The 25,469-nt window shown below is 49.1% G+C and overlaps 1 protein-coding gene across 1 annotated transcript in view; it reads left to right on the forward strand.

Annotated features, from left to right (window-relative positions):
- LOC129047196 (uncharacterized) overlaps nucleotides 1-25,469 on the forward strand; it is a 155,029-nt gene that overhangs the window by 67,598 nt on the left and 61,962 nt on the right. The window contains exons 27-37 of the mRNA XM_054534755.2: nucleotides 254-412; nucleotides 3,264-3,444; nucleotides 9,496-9,707; nucleotides 11,218-11,406; nucleotides 12,228-12,367; nucleotides 13,395-13,557; nucleotides 13,669-13,752; nucleotides 19,237-19,374; nucleotides 19,470-19,589; nucleotides 20,733-20,825; nucleotides 24,439-24,656. Of these exons, the coding sequence (XP_054390730.1) occupies nucleotides 254-412; nucleotides 3,264-3,444; nucleotides 9,496-9,707; nucleotides 11,218-11,406; nucleotides 12,228-12,367; nucleotides 13,395-13,557; nucleotides 13,669-13,752; nucleotides 19,237-19,374; nucleotides 19,470-19,589; nucleotides 20,733-20,825; nucleotides 24,439-24,656 (1,697 nt within the window). The remainder of the gene's footprint in view (nucleotides 1-253; nucleotides 413-3,263; nucleotides 3,445-9,495; nucleotides 9,708-11,217; nucleotides 11,407-12,227; nucleotides 12,368-13,394; nucleotides 13,558-13,668; nucleotides 13,753-19,236; nucleotides 19,375-19,469; nucleotides 19,590-20,732; nucleotides 20,826-24,438; nucleotides 24,657-25,469) is intronic.

Consider the following 25,469-nt stretch of genomic DNA (forward strand, 5'->3'; position numbering starts at 1 on the left):
CAGGAACACTTCAGCCCAGGAGGCAGAGGTTGCAGTGAGACAAGATGGCACCACTGTACTCCAGCCTGGGTGGGAGAGTGAGGTCTTGTCTCTAAAATAAATAAATAATAAATTAAAAAAAAAAAGTGCTTTCTACAGAACCATCTCTTCTGAAAACCAGGCTGACATCCCTGGAGTTGGGTGGCTATGAGGAGGCCCACGGACAGGGTGGGCAGGGCCTCCATGGGCAGTTCACCACCCATGTGTGTCCCAGGTCCAGCTCTGGCATGAGGAAGACTCGGGCCACCTGCACTCACAGCTGGAGGTGAGCTACGGGAAGCACTGGGACAAGAACAGCAACAAGAGGCGTTTCCGTGTCAGCCAGACCTTCAAGAATGACTCAGGGCCCGCCCTAAGCAATCACTTCATGGAGGTGAGCCCGGCCACTGTGGCAGAGCCGTGCCCCATGAGTCCAGCATGGACGGTAGGAGCTGGGGAACCCCCACATAGTCCTCTGGTCCTGGCTGCAAGGATGCAACCAGCTGAAACTCAGCCTTGGTGACTTTCCCTTTTGCACCTCCAGCCCCATGTCCCCATGTCCCCAGGGGTGAGAAATGCTTGTCAGAGTGCCAAGGGCTGGCAGGAGGGCTTGGGAAACACAGATGTCCAACTGTAAAAATGCATTTTGGAAAGAGCGGTTCGCTTTTAGGTTTTCCCGGAGGGTGGGTTCTTTTGCTGAGTTAGGACTGATGGAGTGCTCAGCAGCTGAATAGGTGGTGGTTCTTACACAGCACACATTTAACCTTGTATGTTTATTTAAAAATTGGTTTAGAGGCCGTGTGCGGTGGCTCATGCCTGTAATCCCAGCACTTTGGGAGGCTGAGGCGGGCGGATCACGAGGTCAGGAGATCGAGACCATCCTGGCTAACACGGTGAAACCCCGTCTCTACTAAAAATACAAAAAAATTAGTTGGGCATGGTGGCGGGTGCCTGTAGTCCCAGCTACTCAGGAGGCTGAGGCAGGAGAATGGCGTGAACCCGAGAGGCAGAGCTTGCAGTGAGCCAAGATTGCACCACTGCAGTCTGTCCTGGGCGAAAGAGCGAGACTCCGTTTCAAAAAAAAAAAAAATTGGCTTAGAATATTTTTCCCTTTTCACATCCAGTCCTGCAAATGGTCTTTTAAATAGTAACTTTTAATTTTAATTGTGGTTAAATATACGTCATGTAAAATTTACTGTTATTTTTTTTTAAATTTTATTTATTTATTTATTTTGGAGATGGAGTCTCTCTCTGTTGCCCAGGCTGGAGTGCAATGGCACGATCTTGGCTCACTGCATCCTCCACCTCCTGGGTTCAAGCGATTCTCCAGCCTCAGCCTCCTGTGTAGCTGGGATTACAGGTGCCTGCCACCTCGTCTGGCTAATTTTTTTGTATTTTTAGTAGAGACGGGGTTTCTCCATGTTGGCCAGGCTGGTCTCGAACTCCTGACCTCAAGTGATCCACCCACCTCAGCCTCCCAAAGTGCTGGGTTACAGGCATGAGCCACCACACCTGGCCATATTTACTATTTTAACCATTTTGGAGTTTAGTGGCATTACACACTTTTACATTCTTGTGCAACCATCACCACTACTTATCTCCAGAACTTGCAAAACTGCAAGTCTGTACCCAGGAAATGCTGACTCCCCATTCTCTCCTGCTCCCAGTCCCTGGAAACCACCATTCTACTTTCTGTTTCAGACTTTTGACTACTCTCTGGCCACCACAGAGAAGTGGAATCATACAGTATTTGTCTTTTTTTTTTTTTTTTGAGACAGAGTTTCGCTTTTGTTGCCCACACTGGAGTGCGATCTTGGCTCACTGCAACCTTCGCCTCCCGGGTTCAAGTGATTCTCCTGCCTCAGCCTCCCAAGTAGCTGGGATTACAGTCACCTGCCACCACACACGGCTGATTGTTTTTTTTTGAGATAGAGTCTCGGCCTGTTGCCCAGGTTGGAGTGCAGTGGCATGACCTTGGCTTACTACAACCTCTGCCTCTGGGTTCAAGCAATTCTCCCTGCTTCAGCCTCCTGAGTACGTGGGATTACAGGCACCCACGACCACGCCCGGCTAATTTTTGTATTTTTTAGTAGAGATGGGGCTTCGCCATGTTGGCCAGGCTGGTCTTAAACTCCTGACCTCAGGTGATCCACCTGCCTCGGCCTCCCAAAGTACCGGGATTACAGGTGTGAGCCACCATGCCCAGCCCTGGCTAATTTTCTTGTATTTTTAGTAGAGACTGGGGTTTTACCATGTTGGCCAGGCTGGTCTGGAACTCCTGACCCCAGGTGATCCACCTGCCTTGGCCTCCCATAGTGCTGGGATTACAGGTGTGAGCCACCATGCCTGTCCTGTCCTTTTTTTGACTGGCTTATTTTACTTAGCACGTCCTCAAGGTTCATCCATATCGTAGCATGTGTCAAATTTCCTTCCTTTTTAAGGCTGAATACTCCATTGTCTGTATAGACAGCATTTTGTTTATCCATTCATCTGTTGATGGACATGTGGGTTGCTTCCATCTTTTGGCTATTGTGAATAAATGCTGTTATGAACGTGAGTGTGCAAATATCTGATGCTTTCAATTGTTTCAATTGCTTTCAGTTCTTTTGTATATATACCTGGGAGTGTCATTTCTGGGTCATATGGTAATTCAATCTTTAATTTTTTTTTTTTTTTTTTTTTTTTTTTGAGATGGAGTCTGGCTCTGTCCCCAGGCTGGAGTGCAGTGGCGCGATCTCGGCTCACTACAAGCTCCGCGTCCCGGGTTCACACCATTCTCCTGCCTCAGCCTACCGAGTAGCTGGGACTACAGGTGCCTGCCACCATGCCCGGCTAATTTTTTGTATTTTTAGTAGAGACGGGATTTCACCGTGTTAGCCAGGATGGTCTCGATCTCCTGACCTCGTGATCCGCCCGCCTCGGCCTCCCAAAGTGCTGGGATTACAGGCGTGAGCCACCTTGCCCGGCCCAATCTTTAATTTTTTGAAAAACTGCCACACTGTTTTCCACAATAGCTGCACTATTTTGCATTCCCACCATCAGCGTATGAGAATTCAGATTTCTCCATATCCTTACCAACGCTCCTTGTTTTTTGTTTTTTTGGACTGCGTTCCACTCCCGTTGCCCGTGTGGAGTGCAGTAGTGCAGTCTTGGCTCACTGCTGCCTCAACTTCCCGGGCACATTCTAGGCCAGGGGTGGCATGATCCCATTGACATCTTGTGGGGGGGGGGTGGGCATTCTCCAGTTTGTGCTGCAGGTGGCTGAGAGGCAGGTGGATTGCCGCATGCAGCTGCACCACTTGAGCCTCCGCCTGCCCTACGTGGAGAGCAGCAGTCACCTGAAGGTGCGGTACAATGGGCGGCCGCTGTTTGTGGCAGGCGGGCAGTGGAAGGACACATCTCGGGCCACCCTGTGGAAGTGGGAAGGTGAGTGTTGGCTGTGGGGCCTCCTTGGCTAGCAGCTCAGATTTCTGACCTCCAGGCCTTTGCTCAAGCTATACGTCCTTCCTGGAACACCTTTTCCTTTTGTTGGCTAGGCTAACTCAGGAGTCAAACTGGGTCAGGCACAGTGGCTCACGCCTGTCATCCCAGCACTGTGGGAGGCCAAGGCAGGAGGACTTCTCGAGGCCAGGAGTCTGAGATCAGCCTGGGCAACATAGTAGGAACCTGTCTTAATTTTAAAAACAAACGAAAACCTTATCTTTAATGAGTCCCATGATGCTTATAATTACATCCTAACTTCTTACCTTTGCCAGTCAAGTGTCAGGCCCTTCCCCCTTCTCCAGCCTTGTCCCACCCCACTCTCCCTCTTGCTCGTTATCTTGCAGGCTTGGAGGCCTATTTTTGTTCCCCAGGCACACTCCAGGGCCTTTGCATTTGCGGATCTTTGTGTCTCGAAAACACTGTCTCTTACTTTTAAAAAATGGATCCACCGGCTGGGAATGGTGGCTCACGCCTGTAATCCCAGTACTTTAGGAGGCTGGGTGGGGTGGGGGTGGGGGGGTGGATTACTTGAGGTCAAGAGTTCAAGATCAGCCTGGCCAACATGGTGAAACCCCATCTCTGCTAAAAATACAAAAATTAGCCATGTATGGTGGCGGGCACCTGTAATCCCAGCTACTTGGGACGCTGAGGCAGGAGGATCGCTTGAACCCAGGACATGGAGGTTTTGGTGAGCACAGATCATACCACTGCACTCCAGCCTGGGCAACAAGAGTGAAACTCCACCTCAGAAAACAACAACAACAACAAAAAGGATTCACCATAGTTTATCTACAAATTTTTTTTTCAATTTTTTCAATTTTTATTTTTATTGAAGCAATACCTTGTTTAAAAGTGAATTCGGCTGTGAGTTGCTCATTGTTGAAGCTGGGTCCCATGGGGGCTCATCATATTATGCTCTCTGCTCTTGTATAGACTTGAACTACGTTTTCTAAAAGTTGATTAAAGTTTATAAAGTTTAATCTAAAAGATTAAAGTTTATAAAAGTTGATTAAAGTTTATACATCCTCTGTGTCACATCTGCCTACCTTGTTTGTTTTTCTTTCTCTTTTCTTTTTTTTTTTTTTTTTTTCTTTTTTGAGACAGAGTCTTACTCTGTCACCCAGGCTGGAGTGCAGTGGCACGATCACGGCTCACTGCAACCTCTGCATCCAAGACTCAAGCTATTCTCGTGCCTCAGCCTCCTGAGTAGCTGGAATTACAGGTGTGTGCCACCACATCTGGCTAATTTTTGTATTTTTAGTAGAGACGGGGTTTCACTACGTTGGCCAGGCTGGTCTTGAACTCCTGAGCTCAAGTGATCCACCTTTTTGGCCTCCCAAAGTGCTGGTATTATAGGTGTGAGCCACTGTGCCTGGCCCCTACCCCAAGTCTTGCTTAAAACAGTAAGCATGCTAAATTCTTTTAGCCATTTTTTCTGTTTATATTCTCCATATTTTAAAATAATATAATCATGCTGTTATTTCTTGATTTTTCAGCTTTAGGCATTCTCCATAGGTTTCTTACTAGAGAGGATAAGAATTTAACGCTTAGATTGGTGCCCCTTTCAAATACATATTTCCCTCCATTTTCTTAAAAGAGTTACCTTTTGTTAACATCTGATGCTTACCCAATTATAACTATAAATGTCTTACATAGCTGAGATAGATGGTGTCCTATCATGGTGACTTATTGTTTTTTTCTGGAGTTTTGTAATTGCCTTTATTTTTCTACTTGATTAGTTTTCTATAATTTTTGCCTACTAATTACAGAATTTTCAGCAGCATCGCAAAACTTTTTTCCAGGTGGTCAGACACATCAGATTGTTCATTGACTTCAATTAGTTCTGATATTTTTCTGGGGGACCCTCTTCCTGGAGCCTGAGTCCTGCTCCAAAGTAGACCAGTTGCACAGCTATGGTTCTGCAGCCTCCCTTTTCCATCAACCTGGGAATTCCTTTCACTTCTTCTCTGGGTCACAACCCCTTTTTCTTAAACCTGTGTCATCTCTCTTGGTTTATTCCTTTGTTCTGATGGAGTATGTGTTTCAGTAGGTTCCAGAGAAAGCAGAGATGGGAGGTGTATTCATTTCCAAGGGCTTCTGTAACTAATTACTAAACTGGGCAGCTTAAAACAACAGAAATTTGTTCTTGCACAGTTCTGAAGGCTAGAAGTTTGAGTCAAGGAGCCACCAGGGCCATGTTCCCTCTGAGGCTCTGGGGAGAACTCTCCCTTTCCTTTTCCAAGCATTTGGTGATGGGTGTTGAAGCTTGGTATTCCTTGGCTTATAACCGCATCCTCTCTAATCTCTGCCTCTTTTGTCATATGGCATTCTCCCTGTGTGTGTGTCTCTGTGTCCAGATTTTTCTTTTCTAATAGAGACATCAGTTCTATTGGGTTAAGGGCCTGTCCTATTCTAGTATGACTTGATCTTGACTTGATGATATCTGCAATGATCCCATTTTCAGTTAAGGTCACATTGGGAGGTATTAGGGATTAAGACTTCAATTAATCTTTTGGGCAAACACAATTTAACCCATCACAGAATACAAACATTTTCAGACCCTAAATGTTGAAAATGTCTTCATTCTACTGGGACAGTTTGAGTGGAGAATTTTAGGTTGGAAATAATTTTCTCTTGGGATTTTGAAGGCATTGCTCCATTGTTTTGAATTAATTGGGAGATCTGATGCTTTTTCTGATTTATCATGTTTTGTATGTGACCCTTTTCTCACTGTCTCAGAAGCTTTTAGGAGCTTGTCTTAGTCCTGGTGGTGGTAAATCTCATTACAAGGTACCTTGGTATGGATCTGTGTTCCTCCGTTGTACTGGGTCCTTAGCATAGGGCTTTTCAATTTGGAAACATGTCATTTTGGTCTGGGTAATTTTCTGTTACAGTTTCTTTGATAATTTCCTTTCTTTGTTCTGAAATTCCTATTGATTAGATGTTGGTCCTCAGAAAACTGAGCTTCTAATGTTTTCTCTGTTTCTCTTTTCAAACTTGTTTTTATTTTTGTCTTTTTTTCTTTTTATTTTTTGGAGAATGGGGTCTCAGTATATTGCCCAGGCAGGTCTCAAACTCCTGGGCTCAAGTGATCCTCCTGCCTCCGCCTCCCAAAGTGCTAGGATTAGTGGTGTGGGCCACCACAGCTGGCCTCCTTGTTTCTCTTTTGTTCTATTTCTTTGTCCTTTGGTTCTGTTCAAGAGCCAATTTCCTTGACTTCATATGCCAGCCCTTCTACTAGCATTTTTATTTTGGATTATCTTATATTTTCAAGAGCTCTTTTTTTGTTGTTCCTTTCTTAGAGCCTCCTGTTCCACGAATGCAGTTGTCTTCTCTTAGAGTATAAGTTACAGAATTTCGGGGAGTTTTATCTGTTTCCTCTGAGTTTCTTTTTTCTTTTTATTTCTGTATTTCCTGTTGAAGGCTTTCCCCCAAATGCTAAGCCAGCCTTGGATATGTGCTTATGTTTGAGTCGGCTGCTCAAAATATTGGTTACCCTGTTTTCAAACAGGATAATTATGTTTTGAGTGTACTCAGAAACTGCCTGAGGACTTAATTAAAACCAGCAGTTTAGCAAAGTTAGGGATCTCATATTCTGGAGCAGAGATTTAAAAGTTTGTTTAAAAAAATCTATTCTCCTTAAAATCCTTTTATAAAACTTACAGTAAGAGACCTGCTGAAACAGAGAGGAGAGAACACATTCCCACACTTGGCCACCTCTTGATTCTCCTGGATACCATTAGGGGATAGTGAGTGCCAGTTCTCTGCCAACCCAGGATTAGGCCCTAAGGCTGCCGTAAAAAGGATCCCGGGAGAAAACTCAGGAATAAAAGTGGAGAAAGTGAGACATCTGACTAAAATGACTAGAAGCCCCCAGGAAGTAAAAAAGGAAAAAGAAACCGAGAAACCAGAAAAACCATCAGACCAGTTAATTCATCTTTGGAGTAACTGGAGATCCAAAGCTTCCTAAAAGATTAGAAATCTTCTGAATTTGAAGAGTTGAGGAAGAAGAATCATGAATGGCCTAAAGCAGTTGCCTAGTGTCTCACGCAGAAGGGCATGGAGAAGAACTGGCAGGAATGTCCCCAGATGGTGACAAGTTTGCAGGACTTTTACTGGACGACCCATGAGGCCACCCAGAGGCCCAGGAGCCAGCCCTGGCCCTGTCCTCATGGAAAGACTCTACGCAGGATTTTGAGATACAAATGGAAGGACAACATGTTTTCAGGTCCTGCCTGGGCAGATGCAGTTGTCCTTCCAGCTCCGCAGTTCCAAACCCAGGCCTGTGCCATCCCCATTCACTTTGAGGGGCCTCTGTGGGCTCCCCCACCCATGAGCTGTGTGCAGGATCCTCGGGTACCCAGAGGGTCGCCCTTGATCATGAACCCTGTGTGTGGTCAGCTCTAGGTCTGTTTCGTGCCTTTCCTCCAGCAGCCCCTAGCCTCTGGCAGCAGTGGCCGCTCTCTTCTGGTTCTGATCCAGGTCTTGAACTTGGGAGACAATTGGAACATGGATCGCAATTCTGTGTGAAAGCAACAGAATAATATAATCTATACACTGGCACATGACTCTTGGCCCAGCCCAATGTAATGAGAAATAAATGAATGACCATGACTTCAAAAGCAAAAAAAAAAAAAAAACTGAGCAACCAGACAGATGTTCTGGAGGGCCCGAGTTTGCCAGATCGCAACTGTGATCTATGAAGTGAAATAAGATCTTTATCACCATGAAAGAACGTGAATGAAATAGAAAACTAATTGGAGACTCAAAACTTGTTTGAAAAGAGGCGCTATGTATAGGTGGGGGCATGTGCGGACTGGTGGGTTTCCCTGTCAATCAAGCAACTGGGTGGGGACCTGGATCTCCAGGGATCCGTGCGTTCCTTCTGTTCTTCTGTGGTGCCATATTCCCACTTCCCGTGGGAAGGGAGCAAATGGGCAGGGACCAGACTGCCCACTCTTCAATGTCTCCCTGTTCTCTACTCTGCGGCTCCTCCCTCCCCTCACTGTGTCTTTGTCCCTGCATCTGAGCCTGTGTGCCTCAGTTTCCCCAGACAGTAAATCTCCTGTCTCCGGCAGGGGTGGGTTGCCTGCCCCTTTGATCAGCTCCCCCTTGTCTTTCATTTAGGTATCAGGTAAATTGTCACTTCCTCCTAGAAGCCTTTGCTGACCTACCCAGTTTTTATCAAATTCCTTCTTTATTGTTTTTCTTCACAGCCCTCACCATTTCTAGCTGTGTTTTTTTTTTGTTTTTTTTTTTTTTTGAGACAGGGTCTCCCTCTGTTGTCCACGCCAGAGTGCATTGGCACCATCACAGCCACTGCAGCCTCCACCTCAGCCTCCCAAGTAGCTGGGATATAGGTGAGCACCACCGTGCCTGGCTAATTTTTGTATTTTTTGTAGAGATGGGGTCTCACTTTGTTGCCCAGGCTAGACTCAAACTCCTAGACTCAAGTGATTCTCCTGCCTTGGCCTCCCAAAGTGCTGGGATTACAGACATGAGCCACTGCGCCTGACCTTCCAATGTTTTGTTATGAAAAAATTGCATTCTGAAGAGTTGGATGAATGGTACAGTGATTACCAGCATCCTCTCATAATAGGTTCTGCTATTAACAGTTGACCCCACTTGCCTCATCACCTCTCTCTCCGCATATCCAGCCCTCTTATTTTTTCTGTGCAGTTCAAAGTAAATTGTAGACGTTGATACATCTCACTCCTAAACGTTTCAGCATGTGTTTCATTAAGCAGAGTGAAATGTATAAATCTCCACGGTACGATTGGATGAGTTTTGACAGGTGTATACATCTGGGTGATCCAAACACCTGTCATGAGTCACAACATTACCAGTGTCCTAAAAAGTTCCCTCATGTCTAATTATTCCCAGTTTTCAGATTTGTCCATTGCGGCTGTGATGAGACTCTAGGGACCTCTCGCTGCCTGCTAGAAGCTTCCTCTCTACCCCGCGTACCAGATTCTCCTTCTTTGTCCCTTGCAGGAGCCTTGAACCTGGATAGTCCATGGCTGATGGTCTCTGTAGCTCACAGGCTATACTGGCCACACCGAGCTGTGTTCCAAGCTGTCCTGGAGCTAACGCTGGGCAAGGCCTGGACCCTAAAGGACCTGGTGGTCAGCGTGGCCTGCAGGAGTCAGGGCCCCAACAGGGAAGGCAAGATCCAGGTTTACACCCCAGCTACCACCTACCTCCGGGTGAGCAGTGCTCGGCCCCCAACATATGTCTGGTCCCCTGCCACTGAGATCTTTTTCTGGTGCAGAGGCGGATAAAAGCTGAGGCCTGTGGGCAGATAGCAGCTCACAGATGTGTGAAGTCTGGCCCTCCCAGTGCCTACAACTATCAGAGTTTAGTTCCTAAGTGACGTAGAAGAATTAGACCTAAAAAAAGAAAATCTAGATTTCCCATATCTCTGCTTGGCAGCTGACGGGGAGAGAAATATAAAATAGGAAAGCAAGTCAAACAGGACTTTGGAAACAGATGGACATCCGGCTTTTGCCAAAAAAACAGAGTGAAAATTTCTAGGACGTAAGTCGGTTTGATGCCAACTACTGACTGTCATGATGTTGCTTCTCTGCACACGTTTGGTGCAGAAGCAAGAACAGGTTTGGGAGAAAAGCCATGAGTGTCATCTGCAGGGCTGAGGGAGGCTGGCGGGTGGACTGTTTCCCCTGCACTGGGTGATGCGTGGATGTGGGGAAGGTCCGGGCCTTGATTGGGCTCATCCGAGGGCAGCACAGTCCCCTCTGAGGCAGGACTGGGTGGCACCAGGTTGGAGTCAAGGGCGGTGGTAATCTTAGGGACCATGAGGAGGCCTCTGTGTAGCAGAGGATGCCAAGACAGGAGAGCGAGGTGCGGTCGACTAGCCAGCCCCTGCCCTTCACCCAACCAGAGGGCCTGGCGGCCTGGCCCATGGTGGTGGCAGTGGAGGTGCCGGCAAGTGTCCACATCCTGGAGATGCCAGATTTGCTGATGGACTAGTGGTGAGGAAGGAGTGAAGGAAAGGAAATAAATGGCTCTGAGGTCTTGGCCCAAGCATCTGGCGGGATGGAAGTGCCATCCTAGGAAATGGGGAAGTTGATGGTGGGGAACTGAGGATCAGTGACATGGGACAAAGTGTTATGAAGTTCTGGTGTTGGGTTGGAGGCTCAGCCACGCCCAAACCCTGTCTTGTCCTTGTCACTTCTCCTTGTGAGACCCCTGAGTTGTGTGAACAAAGGATGGTGGCCAACAGGGAACCATCCCATGCAGGGCTTGTGCCAGGGTGGTGGCTGCAAATGGCCTACCTCCCCCAGCTCCAAAACGAGCCAGATCACACCCAGCTCTTCCTAGGACTCCCGAAGACCATGGTGATGGTGCAGGGAGAGAAGGCCACCTGCCAGCATGTGCCCTTCAGGGTAGAGACACCCTGGCTACTAGTAATCGCGGCCCAGCGAGATCAGATTCCCTCCCCAAACTGAAGAGGAGGAAAGGAAATTATTTCTGCTCAGGGTTGGGGCAACAGAGAGGAGTTTTTCTTCTTGTCTCAAGGCCCTGTAGAGAAAACTAGCCTACCTGCACCAGTCAGGTTAGGCCTCAGAGAAATGGCATTGAAGGGGTTTTGAGGGATGAAGAGGAGTTCACCAAGCAGGAAAGAGATGAAAGGGTATCCCGGGGGAGGAAATAGGGTGTGCAAAGGCCTTGGTCCCCCTCCTCACCTCATTGCAGGTTTCCACAGTGACAGTCTTGGCACAGAGCCTCTTCCACAGCTGGAGCGAACTTGAGTCAGCCTGGAACGCGGCAGTGCAGGGAGAGATCCATGCTGAGAACAGCCAGGACCGTAAGATCCTGAACTGCTGGTTGAAAGGCCCCCAGCAGGAGCTGAACCTAACAGCGGCCTACAGGCACCTGGAGGGGGTAAGAGCCCAGGAGGCCCGTGCAGCCAAGAGACCACCGAATCCCTCACCTGGGTCTCCTACCTCTCTCCCTGCTTGGGATGGAAAAGGGCTTTGTGCTACTGGCTTGGCCTGTGACATTGGGCCTCTTGGAGCCTCTATTTCTCTCTCTTTCCTTTTCCTTTTTCCTTTTCCTTCTTTTCTTATATATTCTTTGACAGTTTCATTCTGTTGCCCAGGCTGGAGTTCAGTGATGCTGTCATAGCTCACTGCAGCCTCGAACGTCTGGACTTAAAGGATCCTCCCCGCTCAGTCTCCCAAGTAGTTAGAACTATAGGCACATGCCACCCATGCCACCATGCATCACTGACTTTTGTTTGTTTGTTTGTTTGTTTTGTTTTAGCAGACACGAGGTATTGCTGTTTCCCAGGCTGGTCTTAAAGCCCTGGGCTCAAGTTACCCTCCCATCTCAGCCTCCCAAAGTGCTGGGATTACAGGCATGAGCCACCATGCCCAGACAGGCTTTAGTTTCTTGGCCTGTGAAATGGACCCTGGTCACTTTAGCACAGATCCAGGAGCAAAGCTTGGCATCCTTTAGCTGAGAAGTCTAAGTTCTTTGTTCCCCCTAGGTACCTAGGGAGTTCTAGCCGTGGTGGTACGCCGGTGGGATCCTGTGGTCTGATCAGGGTGGAGGCTATGGCCCAGTTCAGTAGCTGTTCTCGGATAGTCATTTCTGGGGGTGATGGGCAGGTTGTGGGGGGCTACCCTTTGCTTTCCTGCAAGGCAGGTCTGCAGCTTGGTCCTGCTGGCCCGTCCCTCTCTTCAGCCTGGATATTGTTGCAGCCCCGGAAGACCCAGGTGTCGCTCACGGCTCTGCGGACTGGTGCCCAGGGCCAGCCTCTGGGCCTGCAGTTGGAGGGAGAGCTGGAGGAGCTGAGGCAAGACAGGATGTTGTACCAGAAACGGGGGACCTTGCTCCTTAGGTGCGTGCGCCCCTTCTCCTCAGCTGACACCCCTGCACATTTCTCCTTCTGCAGCATGGAGGGTCCCCAGGGGGAAAAGGATGGGCAGAGCTACCTGGAGAATCCCTGCTGACTTGCTGGGGCCCAGATGGAACCCAAATCCCAGAGAAGAGCCACCTCCCCTGAAAGCTCCCACATTCCTCGCCCCCTCCATTAGTTGCTGAGGTGGGAGCAGAAGTTAGAGTCTCATCATCCTAGCCTGGAGCTTGCTTGGGGAGTCTTCTCATTTCCTAGAGACAGAGCTCATTAAAAAGCAGTTCCCTGTGTGCAGGGAACAGCACGAGGTTGGGACGAGCAGAACCATCTTGGACTCCAGGCTATGCATTGAGCAGCTGTGTGGCCTTAGTTAAGTCACCTACAGCCTAAACAGCAGCAGTGATGACAAAGGAACAGCAGCATCGTTTGTAGAGTGTTCGTTCTTGTTTTTATCCTGTTTACATTCATTGAGCACATGCTATGGACCAAGTGCTCTTCTGGGCATGTGGAAAATGGCAGAGAACTGGAGCGTCAGAAACCTTTGCCCTTGGGGAGCTTGCGTTCATTTCATGTATGTTATTTTTAATCCCAACCACTGTGTCCGATCAGTATTATTTTAGCCTCCGTTTTACAGATGGGGAAAGTGAGGCACAGAGCAGTCAAGTCCTTTTCCCAAGGTCACACAGCTAGTGAAAGACCGTGCCTGGATTCTAGTCCCAGTCTGTGTGACACCAGATGCTGTGTGTCGTCTATCCCCTTGGGTCTTTGCTGTCAAGTGGTGACGGGGACCCCAGCCATGCCCACTTCGCTGACGCAGTGAGGTAGTGAAGGGTTCTGGATGCCAAATTGTAAAGCACAGGGCTGCCAGGTGTCCTGATGTTCTCTTCTCTGTGGCAGAGTCTTAACTCTGCAAGCTCGTGACAGGCCCAGGCTGAGACCGTGGGGCACAATTGTCCCCCAACACTGCCAGCTGCTTTAATGGCTTTGACCTGTTTTTCCCTCTGCACACCAGGCACCCCTTGCACCTGCCCATCCCGCAGAGCCTCCTCCTGCAGGAGACCTTCACGGCTGATAGGCGACACCAGCGCTATTCCCTGGAGACTAGGGTTGTCCTGAATGGCCGAGAGGAAACCCTGCAAACCGTGGTCCTGGGCTGCCAGGCCGGACACCCCTATGTGAGTGGGTCCAGGGCATAGCCGGGAAGGGGCCTGAGAGCCAGAGGAAGGCCCCAGCTGCCTCCTCACTCCTTGCATGCGTGTGTACATGTATGTGGTTGTCCCTCCCAGGTCTGTGCAGGTCTGACACATCCATATGATGGCAAAGTCATCCCCAGGAACACAGAGGGGTGCCTGGTTACTTGGAATCAGACGGTAAGAGTGGAGACCCCAGAGACCTTTGCACCCCACTCAGCCCTGGTTCAAGTTGCTATCATCTCTCGGTAGGATTAAAAACATGTTATCTGGGCTGAGTGCAGTGGCTCACACCTGTAATCTTAGCTACTCAGGAGGCTGAGGTGGGAAGATCGCTTAAGACCAGGAGTTTGAGATCCGTCTGGGCAACGTATGGAAACCCCGTTTCTACAAAAGAAAAAAAAAATTTGTTTCATTAGCCAGGCATGGTGGCATGTGCTTGTAGTCCCAGCTACTGGGGAGGCTGAGGCAGGAGGATCTGATTAAGCCCAAGAAGTTGAGGCTTCAGTGAGCCATGATTGCACCATTGCATTCCAGCCTGGGCAACAGAGCAAGACTCAGACACCACTCCCCGGCCCCCGAACCACACACACACACAAAGTTCTCCTGGACAGGTGTGGTGGCTCATACCTGTAATCCTAGCACTTTGGGAGGCCAAGGCGGGAGGGCAGATCACCTGAGGTCAGGAGTTCGAGACCACCCTGGCTAACATGGTGAAACCCCGTGTCTACTAAAAATATAAAAACTAGCTGGGCGTGGTGGTGGGTACCTGCAGTCCCAGCTACTCCAGAGGCTGAGGCAGGAGACCCCAGGAGGTGGAGGTTGCAGTGAGCCGAGATCGCGCCACTGCACTCCAGCCCGGGCAACAGAGTGAGACACTGCCTCAAAAAAAAAAAAAAAAAAAAAAAAAAAAAGGTTTACCTGCCTGGGTTCTGTTTCATTTGGTCCTCCCTAGTACAGTCTATGTGACAGTCAGAGGGAGATTTTCTAAAGGCCAGCACAACCCTGCCACCCACATGCTCTCAAACTCTGACAGCCCCTCTCGGGATAAAGCCCCAGTCCTGTCCCCTCAGCCCTGCTTCGTGGCCTGCATCCGCCTCATCCAGCCTCTTTGCATTTCCTCGCCTGGCTCTTTCCTGCCTTGGGACCTCTGCATGTCCTGTGTGCCTGGAGCCGTCACCCTCTCCTTCAGCTTTGCCTCCTCCCTTCTACTCATCTTTTAGGATTGAGCTCAAGCATCCTCTTGCCTGACCCCCAGACCACCTCACACACACCCCTGCTTACCCTAGCGATGCCTTATATCTTTTTCTTTCCTTTTTTTTTTTTTTTTTTTTGAGAAAGAGTCTCACTTTGTCACCCAAGCCGTAGTGTAGTGGTGCAGTCTCAGCTCACTGCAACCTCTGCCTCCTAGGTTCAAGTGATTCTCCTGCCTCAGCCTCCCGGGTAGCTGGGATTACAGACGTGCATTCCCACTCCTGGCTAATTTGTGTATTTTTAGTAGAGACTGGGTTTTACCATGTTGGCCAGGCTGGGATCAAACTTCTGACTTCAAGTGATCTGCCCGCCTTGGCCTCCCAAAGTGCTGGGATTACCGCTGCACCCAGCTTGCCCTTTATCTTTTGCCTTTAGTACCTATTACAAATCCCAGTTCTTTTTTTTTTTTTAAGACAAAGTCTCGCTCTGTCACCCAGGCTGGAGTGCAATGGCACAATCTCGGCTCACTGTAGCCTTGTCCTCCTAGGCTTAAGTGATCCTCCCACCTCAGCCTACCAAGTAGCTGGGACTACAGGCACACACTACCCCCACACCTGGTTATTTTTTATTTTTATTTTTAGTAGAGACAGAGTCTTGCTATATTGCCCAGGCTGGTCTTGAACTCCTGGACTCTAAGCGATCCTCCCATCTTGGCCTCCAAAATGCTGAGATTATAGGTGTGAACCACCGTACCTGGCCCCAGTTCTATTTTTGTGTGATTCATCAATCCCTGGCTCGTCTGCTAATCTGGAAAGCTCATGATCTCCATGAGTACTTTACCACCGTAGCCACAGGGCTTGGTATACAGTAGGTGCTCAATGAATACTTGCTGCCATGATGCTGTTTAACACCCGTTGCATGCCAGGATCCAGAGCAGAGGTCAACAAACTTTTCTGGAAAGAACCAGATAGTAACTAGTTTAGGCTTCATGGGCCACATGGTTCAGATCTTGTTGACTCATAACTGTCGTTACAATTCAAGAGCACGGTGAATAATACGTAATGAATGGGCGTGGCTGTGTCCCAACAGGGCTTCACTTGCAAAAACAGGCCACATTTAGACCAGGGGCTGTAGTTGCTGGCCCCTGACTTAGAGGGTCTTTTTTGAGGCAGGGTCTTGCTCTGTCACCCAGGCTGGAGTGCAGGGGCACGATCATGGCTCACTCACTGCAGCATTGACCTCCCAAGCTCAAGTGATCCTCACACCTCAGCCTCCTAAGTAGCTGAGACCACAAGTGTGCACCACCACACCCAGCTCATTTTAAAATTTGTTGTAGAGATGGAGGTCTCACTATGTTTCCCAGGCTGGTCTTGATCTGTTGGATTCAGGGGATCCTCCTGCCTCACCTTCCAAAGTGCTGGGATTAGGCCAGGTGTCGTGGCTCACACATGTAATCCCAGCATTTTAGGAAGCCAAGGTGGGTGGATCACTTGAGGTCAGGCATTCGAGACCAGCCTGGCCAACATGGTAAAACCCCATCTCTACTTAGAAAACTATAAAAATTGGCTGGGCATAGTGGCGGGTGACTGTAATCCCAGCTACTCGGGAGGCTGAGGCTCAAGAATCACTTGAACCTGGGAGGCGGAGGTTGCAGTGAGCCAAGATCCCACCACTACACTCCAGCCTGGGTGACAGAGAGAGACTTGGTCTCAAAAAAAGTGTTGGGATTACAGATAAGAGTCGCCACACCTGGCTGAGGGTCTTGACATGTGGCTCCCTAGGGGTGAAACTTGTTTTTGCCTGTGTGTCCTTGGCAAATTATTTCATGTCTCTGGACCTGAGTTTCCTTGTGTGCAGAATGGGAGCAGCAGTGCTTATCTCTACACAGTGGCTGTGAGGATTACAGTGTAGTGTTGTAAAATGCCTACTAGAACCCTATCCAGGTCTTCTTCCTGACACCTCTAGGAGGAGTTGATATTCTGGGAAAGCACCGTATTTTTCAGCAAGCATTTATGGAGCATCTACTGTGTACAAGGAAGATAGTCATTGTTTCTCTCTCTCTCTCTTTTTTTTTTTTTTTTTTTTTAGACAGAGTCTCACTCTGTTGTCTAGGCTGGAGTTTGGAGTGCAGTGACTTGATCTCAGCTCACTGCAACTTCCATGTGCCAGATTCATGCACAGACCCCTCCCATCATTTTTTTTTTTTTTTTTTTTTTTTTTGAGACTGAGGATCAAGTCTTGCTCTGTTGCCCAGGCTAGGGTGCAGCTGCGCGATGTTGGCTCATTGCAACCTCTGCCTCCTGGGTTCAAGTGATTCTCCTGCCTCAGCCTCCCGAGTAGCTGGGATTACAGGTGCCCACGATCACACCCGGCTAATTTTTGTACTTTTAGTAGAGATGGGGTTTCTGCATGTTGGCCAGGCTGGTCTCGAGCTCCTGACCTCAGGTGATACCCCCCACCTCAGCCTCCCAAAGTGCTGGGATTACAGCTATGAACCACCTCGCCCGGCCGTTTCTCTTTGGAAGATACACAACAGCCCCTGGGAAGGAGGGTGAACCAGGCAGCTGTTGAGCATTGAGACCCACCCTTCTTGGGGGCTCCCTTCATCATTAGTTAAACGAGGCTGCGTGTGGCTCCCTGGGGATAAGGTAGTACAGTTATTGGAGCTTCTAGGGAGAAACAAACGGCAGGATGACAGCCTCAGACACCTGCAGAAGTGGCTCCCGATGGTGTTTGCTGTTTCTTAAACCGGAGATTGCAGAGCTGGCGCCATGGGCCAAATTCAACCTGCAGATGGGTTTTGTTTGGTCTGCTTAGCATTTAACTTTTTTAAGGAAATTAATTGCTACCATTGAAAATCAGAAGATTTTGAGTAAAATCCAGATTTCCAGGGTTTATAAGAAGAAAATCAGACGGTGTGACCACACCAGGCCTCAAATCCCAGCTGACAACAACAGGCTCTGACTGAGTAAATGGCAGTCGTTTAGTTTCATATAATTTGGCTGTCTGCTCTTTTTAAAACCATGTCTAGGCTGGGCGAGATGGCTTACGCCTGTAATACTAGCACTTTGGGAGGCCGAGGCAAGGCGGATCATTTGAGGTCAGGAGTTCGAGACCAGCCTGACCAACGTGATGAAACCCCCATCCCTACTAAATACAAAAAAAATCAGCCAGGCATGGTGGCGGGCGCCTGTAATCCCAGTTACTCAGGAGGCTGAGGCAGGAGAATCGCTTGAACCTGGGAGGTGGAGGTTGCAGTGAGCCGAGATCACGCCACTGCACTCCAGCCTGGGCGACAGAGCGAGACTGTCTCTCAAATAAAATAAAATATAAAATAAAATAAAATAAGCTGTTTAATGACATACATTTTTCTCCCCTCTTGGACCCTTATTTCCCCATCTTGGTTCTAAAGTAAAGCCGAGCACCCTTTAAAGATGCACTGCAATGATAAAGCTCCTTGGCAGGCATTTTTAACTTCTCAGTCAACACGGGTAGGAAAAGATGGCAACGTGCTACTGTGTACTTGGCCTGTGGCAGAAGCTAAATGGTTGTTGAGTGAATAAATGATGGAGTAATTGTGTATTAGTTTGCTGTGGCTGCCATAACAAATCGCTGCAATCTTAGTGGTTTAAAACGCCACAGATTTTACAGTTTTGGAATTCAGAAGCCGAAAATGGATCTCACATGGCTAAAATCAAGGTGTTAGCAGGGCTGTGTTCCTTCTGGAGGCTCCAGAGGAGAGTCCATTTCCTTTCCTTTTCCAGCTTGTGGAAGCTGCCTGCATGCCTTGGCTCATGGCCCCTTCTTCCACCTTCAAAGCCAACAGCGTGGCATCTTCCAGGCTCTGTGTGACTCTGACCCTCCTGCCTCCCTCTCATAGGATCCCTGTGATTACTTTAGGGCCACCCGGATAACCTCCTCCTGTCAAGATCTTCAATCCAGTCACACTGCAAAGTCTCTTTTGCCATGAAAGGTCCCATATTGACAGGTTCCAGTGATGAGGACATGGATGTCATTGTGGGATGAGTGTTCTTCTGCCAGCTCCACTATGAATTACTCATTCTTTCACTCTAGCACAGCTTTGACCTTGGGGTTTCAGGTTGTAACTAGTGATTCTGCATTTGTCCAAATATTTATTGAGCACCTGCTACATGCTAAAACCTGTGCTAAGTATTAGGAATACGGCAATGAACAAATAGACTACTCCCAAGGCACTTTCTTTGAACAAGACACATTCACATTTGTTCCATCAAGCCCACCCTGCTAATCTTACCTTTAGGCACTGGAGTTTACCATTCCTGTGTACCCAACCCCACTTCCTGCCCTATAAGTGGAAGAGTGTAGACTGCTCCATAACCCATCAATTTTTGGACCACTTTCTTCTGACCACTGGATTCCCAGGGTGGCTTCTGCAGGCACGTAGAGATGGGACGAGACCTCTCTCAGTGCCTCTGGTTCTCACACACCCAGGCTAAGAACAGGGAGGTCGAGGCCACTTTGAAAGTCAACCGGAAAGTTGTCCTGCACTTGAAGGGTTTGCTTCATGACAGATCTCAGCGTGGGGAAATCCGGCACAGCGTGGCCCTGGACTTGGCCCATTCCTACCAGGTACGGGTCCCCAGGTTGGGCAGACCCTGGTTTGTGCCCTCCACACACAGCTTGGCTGTTAGCGGAAGTCAAGGGTGTTGTCTGTTTCTTCCCAGCTGAGCTTCCCCCAGGCCCTGAGCTTGGATGGGGGCATCATCTTTAGACAGAGTCCCCAAGGAACATTCAACTTTGGCATGGATGCACGAGCTGCCGTCAACCACAACGTCACATCCCAGGTCAGGAGACTGAGTCCTGCTCCCTTGCCGAGGGAGGCTGGGTCTTAATAACCTTTAATGAAGGTGCCCTGTATGAGATGTCTGAGGAGGTGGCAGGAGACATGACCCTGGGGAGCCAACAGCACAGCCCTTATTTTGGCAGTGTGTGTGTGATTAGTCAGGATGCATGGACTGTTGTTGTAAACAAATGTTTGGCTCTTTGTGAAAGGCCAGTGTTCATGTGCAGTTCAGCCTGGCTCTGCTCCATGCAGTCTCTCAGGATCCAGGCCTCCCCACCTTGTGGCTCTGCCCTGGCAGGCAGATGGAGGGACAGAGAGTGGAGAATTAGGCAGGAGGCTTTTATGGGCCAGACCCATAAGTAGAAAGGTCATTCCTGCCTGGGTTCTCATCACATGATCCCACCTAGCTGCAAGGGAGGCTGGGAAATGTAGTTTTAGCTATATGTCCAGGAAGAAAAGGAAATGCAGTTTGGTGAATATATAGCGGCCATTGTAGGTATATTTACTCATTCAGGGCTGTTCATTTGTTCATCCATGGACGTGTTCATTCATGTGCATTCATTCAGCATGGATGGGTTGTATCTCTGCTGGGTGACTCTGTCCCCATCTCTGTTCCCGTCTCTGAGGAGCTTTCAATCTAGTGGGCTTTTAGTGTTATATAAGTTCAAGTTCAATTCCCAGTTCCACTGTTAACGAGCTGTGTAACCTTGGGTGAATTACTGAATCCCACTGAGCCTCAGTTTTGCTAGCTGAGAAATGGGATGGTAACAGCAACTCAGCAAAGCAGTGTTGAGGATTAAATGAGGCGGTCATTGTGAACCTGGTAGCACAGTGCCTGGTTCACGGTCACGGTCAAGTAGAAGGTGGTGTGGCTGTGGGAGGCATGAGCAGGCACCATGGCAGGGAGTAGGGGGTCCCAGAGTGGTCTTCCCAGCCCCCCATCCAGGACATCACTTCCTAAGCAACCTTTTACTGTAGCACAGCCTGAGTAAGACTGAGGGCTGAAGAACACTGAGGGAGGACAGAAGTTTCTGGTTTGAGCTTTGGGAATATTCTGGGATGCATTTGCCCAGTAGCCACCTCCTAGGGTTCTGCATCTCTCTCTCTGTTCCCTCTGACCGCTCTTCAACTCTCCCTGCAACAGGCCTCGGTCCAGCTGAATGGATCTGACTCCGACTTTGCATTTCTCTTCTGGCTCACGCATCCCCACGGACCAACACTTCCTCCAAACTTCCAGGTATGGACGTTGCTCCCTTGGAGATGACCTTGACTTGCCTGCCAAGGTTTGTCTCTGAGCAGCTGGCCTACTGGGAGATGGGCGGAAGGAAGGCAGGATGGGGGACCGAGGGAGGGAGGCCACACTTGCAATGTTGTGCTTAGCCAAACAGCCCCTGCAGAATCAAGAACAGATGGCAGGGAGGTTTCCACATCCATCATTTGGAAGTGATGGTCTAGGCTGAAGGGGGTGAAGGATCGTATTTCACTCTTGAAAATGGACAGAAACAGAGTTTTCCTTCAAACTCTGCCCTGTATTGGGGCTTGGGAGAAGCCGTGTAATCCTTCAAGAGGGCTTTGTTGACCCGGGTATTTTGGAGGTAGAGAAAGACATCCAGGTGGGAGCCCTGTCCCCCCACCAAATTTGTGGCTTCATTGAGCAGGCTGTGCATGGTGTGTGCACAGGAATTAGGGGGTGGCTAATTCAAGGATGTGGAGGTGTAAACAGGAAATCCTGACAGGGATGAGGCCCTCAGAAGACGTGGGGCAGACCTTTAATTTGATAGCAATAAAAAAAATTAGAGGTGGGGTCTCACTATGTTGCCCAGGCTGGTTTTAAACTCTTGGCCCCAAGCTGTCTTTCTGCTTCAACCTTCCAAAGTGCTAAGATTACAGGCATGAGCCACTGCACCTAGCCTGATAGCATTTTAAAATTTCTTTTGAGACAGGATCTCACTCTGTTGGCTGGGCTGAAGTGCAGTGGCATAATCACGGCTCACTTCAGCCTTGACTACCTGGGGTCAAGCAGTCCTCCCACCTCAGCCTCCTGAATAGCTGGTACCACAGGCACGTGCCACAACACCCAGCTAATTTTTGTACTTTTTTTTTTTTTGGCAGAGACAGGGTCTCGCTATGTTGCCCAGCCTGGCCTTGAGCTCCTGGGCTCAAGCGACCCTCTTCCCTTGGCCTCCCAAGGTGCTGGGATTATAGGCATGAGCCACTGCCCCTAGCCCTGATAGCATTTTTTTAAACACCTACTGTTCATTCCTTGTGTATTGGGTTTTAGAAAGTTGAATGGAGCCCGAGAATGGCTCTGAATGGCTGAATGGAGGGAACTGCTTATTCTTAGAGGCATGAGCTTTCACAAGTTGATGTCCCTGAAGTCAGTCTGTAGCTTCACATTGACACAGGTCGCCGTTTCACTAGCAACCTTTTGCTTTTGTGGAGTTCCCTGAGATCACGGCCCATTTGAGAGCTGCTGGCATCTTAGATTGGAGGAAATGTCATCATATTAACCATTTGTTCCAGGAGCTGATGTCTGTGGAATGATTGCGTGGCAGGCTCTGTTCTAAACCCTCTTTGTGGATTATCTCATGGTTGCCTCATGATGCTGTTGTTGGGGGTGTGGAGCACTGTTGTACCATTTTGTGGGTGAGGCTCTGAGATTTAGAGAGGTGGTATGACTTGCCCAAGATCATGGAGCTTACCAGTGGAACATCTTGGGTGGGAACCCAGGCATTCTGGTTTCAGAACCCATGTGATCGATCCCCCGAACTCATCGGGGAGTGGGGGTGGGTTACCCTGGAAGCTTGGATGCTGGGTCATCTAATGAGTGCAAACATTATTATCATTAGTATTTTTTGAGACCGAGTCTCGCTCTGTCACCCAAGCTGGAGTGCCGTGGCATGATCTCGGCTCACTGCAACCTCTGCCTCCCGGGTTCAAGCGATTCTAGTGCCTCCGCCTCCCAAGTAGCTGGGATTACAGGCATGTGCCACCACACCCAGCTAATTTTTTGTATTTTTAGTAGAGATGGGATTTTGCTACATTGGCCAGGCCGGTCTTGAGCTGCTGACCTCAAATGATCCGCCTGCCCCCGGCCTTCCAAAGTGCTCGGATTACTGGTGTGAGCTACTGTGCCCAGCTCAAACATTAATTTTAAGTTTAATTTTTAAGACACGGTCTTACTCTGTCACCCAGGCTGGAGAGCAGTGACATGATCATGGCTCACTGCAGCCTCCCCCTCCCAGGCTCCAGCCATCCTTTCACCAGAGCCTTCTGAGTAGCTGGGACTACAGGTGCACGCCACCACGCTCAGCTAATGTTTTAATTTTTTGTGGAGATGCGGGTATTGCTCTGTTGCTCAGGCTGGTCTCAACTCTTGGCCTTCAGCAATCCTCCTGCCTTGGTCTCCAAAGTGCTGGGGTTACAGGTGTGAGTCATCATGCCCTGCCAGTCTATGGATTTTGACAGATTCATATAATGTCATGGATCTGCCGTTACGGCATCATTCAGAACAGTTTCCCTGCCCTAAAAAATCCTCTGGGTTCTACCTTTTCATCCCTCCTCCTACACTCCACCCCCTGGCAACCACTGATCTTAGTGTCTGTGGTTTTGCCTTTTTCCAGAATGTCATAGAGTTGGAATACAGTATGCAGCCTTTTCAGATGGACTTCTTTCACTTAGTAACATACATTTAAGTTTCCTCCATGTCTTTTTCAGCTTAATAGCTCATTTTATATTAGCACTAGATAATATTCCATTGTCTGGGTGTATCATGTTTTATTCAGCAGTTCATCTATGGAGGCACCAGGCATTCTTTTAAAACCTTTCCAGGCCAGGCATGGTGGCTCACACCTGCAATCCCAGCACTTTGGGAGGTCGAGGCAGACAGATCACCTGAGGTCAGGAGTTCAAGACCAACCTGGGAAACATGGTGAAACACCATCTCTACTAAAAATACAAAAAAAAAAAAAATTAGCTGGGCATGGTGGTGGGCGCTTGTAATCCCAGCTACTCGGGAGGCTGAGGCAGGAGAATCGCTTGAACCTGGGAGACAGAGGTTGCAGTGAGCCGAGATCGCGCCACTGCACTCCATCCTGGGTGACACAGCGAGACTCTGTCTCAGAAAAGAAAAGACAAAAAACAAAAACAAAACTTTTCCTGTGATTGTAATGCACAGGCTGGATTGAGAACCATGGGGCTAAACCTGCTTTGCAGATGAGGAAACTGAGGCCCAGATCAGTAAAGGGAGAGGCTCAGGTCCCTTGGAGCTGGTGGAGTCTTGGGCCTCTCTGCTCCCACCCTCCACTGCTCCCCTCCACTGCTCCCTTCAGTACCCTTGTTGGGGCTAGCTGCATGTTCACCCCAGCCTGACCACTTGGGTACCCAGATACCATCCTCTTTGAACCCCAGAAGTTCTGGGTCCTCTGGTTCCCGTGGGGCACTCTATGGGGCCTCCTTTTCTGTGGAGGAGTTGCAAAGATGTCCTCTGCTTCCCCTACCAGCCCTCTTCAGGCACCAGCACGAGTTTTAGAGCTAGGCAGACTCAGGTGGCATATGTGACGCTTTCAGTGCCTCAGTTTCCCCATTTGTACAAAAAGAACTCCCGTTTCACATGTGGTGGAAAGAACAAGATGGGACTGTACCCCTGGGCCAGGAGCTGGAGCCAGGGTAGGCTATCTCCTCCATTCCTCCCTCTGTCTCGTTTTGCCTACTAATTGTGTGCTGTCTACCATGATTGGTGAGTGCTCAAAGTTGGAGTGGCTCAGGAGGGCTTCCTGGAGAAGGAGGCAGCCCTCCCCCACACCCAGGATCCCATAGACCCTTCCTGTCCCTCCCCTGCCTCCCTGCAGGTGCAGGCAGTTGCCGGGCGCTACAGAGTGCGCAGCCTCAATGGGTGTCTATCTGTGCATATGTCTGGCCAGGAGCTGGTTCTGCTGGAGGTCAACGCCAGCCAGGACACTCGGAGGAGCAGCCGGGGCTGGGGTGTGAGTGTCCTTCTCCACCAGGCTGTCCTCAGTGCCCCCAGGGCTGTTCGGCTGCAGCTGTATGGAAAGATCACCCCAGCAAGGTAATGGTCCCCAGGTGGCCTGCAAGGAGGCAGGGACACCACAGAGGCCAAAAGGTTGGTGTCCTGGGACATGGGAAATCCTCACTCAGAGGCCCCTCTTCTGTCCCTCTGAGACCACACCCAAGTCAGCCCCATCGGTGCCACTGAGGACATGAAAAGCAGGTGGCATTCAGTTTTTCACTTTTACCCTTTATTTCTTTTTTGAATTGTTATGAGAGTGTTCATTGTAGATGGCTTAAAGGATAATGTATAAAGAGCTGGGCACCTTGAGTCACACCCCAGGGCTTTGGGAGGCCGAGGCAGGAGGATTGCTTGAGTTCAGGAGTTCAAGAGCAGCTTGCACAACATAGCAAGACCCCATCTCTCCAAAAAATAAAAAAAAATTAGCCAGGTGTGGTGGGGGGTGTACCTGTAGTCCTAGCTACTCAGGAGGCTGAGGTGGAAGGATTGCTTGAGCTCAGGAATTCAAGACCAGTCTGGACAACATAGACCCTATCTGTACAAAATTTTTTTAAAAAAATAGCCAGGTGTGGTGGCATGCACCTGTAGTCCCAGCTACTCGGGAAGCTAAGGTGAGAGGATTGCTTGAGCTTGGGAGTTGGAGGCTGCAGCAAGCTATGATTGCAGCATTGCAGCCCAGCCTGGGTGACAGTGAAACGAGCCTGACTCTAAAATAGTAATAATAATAATCACATAAAAAGGAATGAAACAAAAATCACTAGTGATCCCAAGGAACGTGCATCTCCATCTGGTCTCATGTCTGAGTATATATTTACCTACTTATGTGTCCACTATGGTGGGGTGCTCAGGAGC

Source organism: Pongo abelii, chromosome 18, assembly GCF_028885655.2.
Source record: "Pongo abelii isolate AG06213 chromosome 18, NHGRI_mPonAbe1-v2.0_pri, whole genome shotgun sequence".
NCBI lineage: Eukaryota > Metazoa > Chordata > Mammalia > Primates > Hominidae > Pongo > Pongo abelii.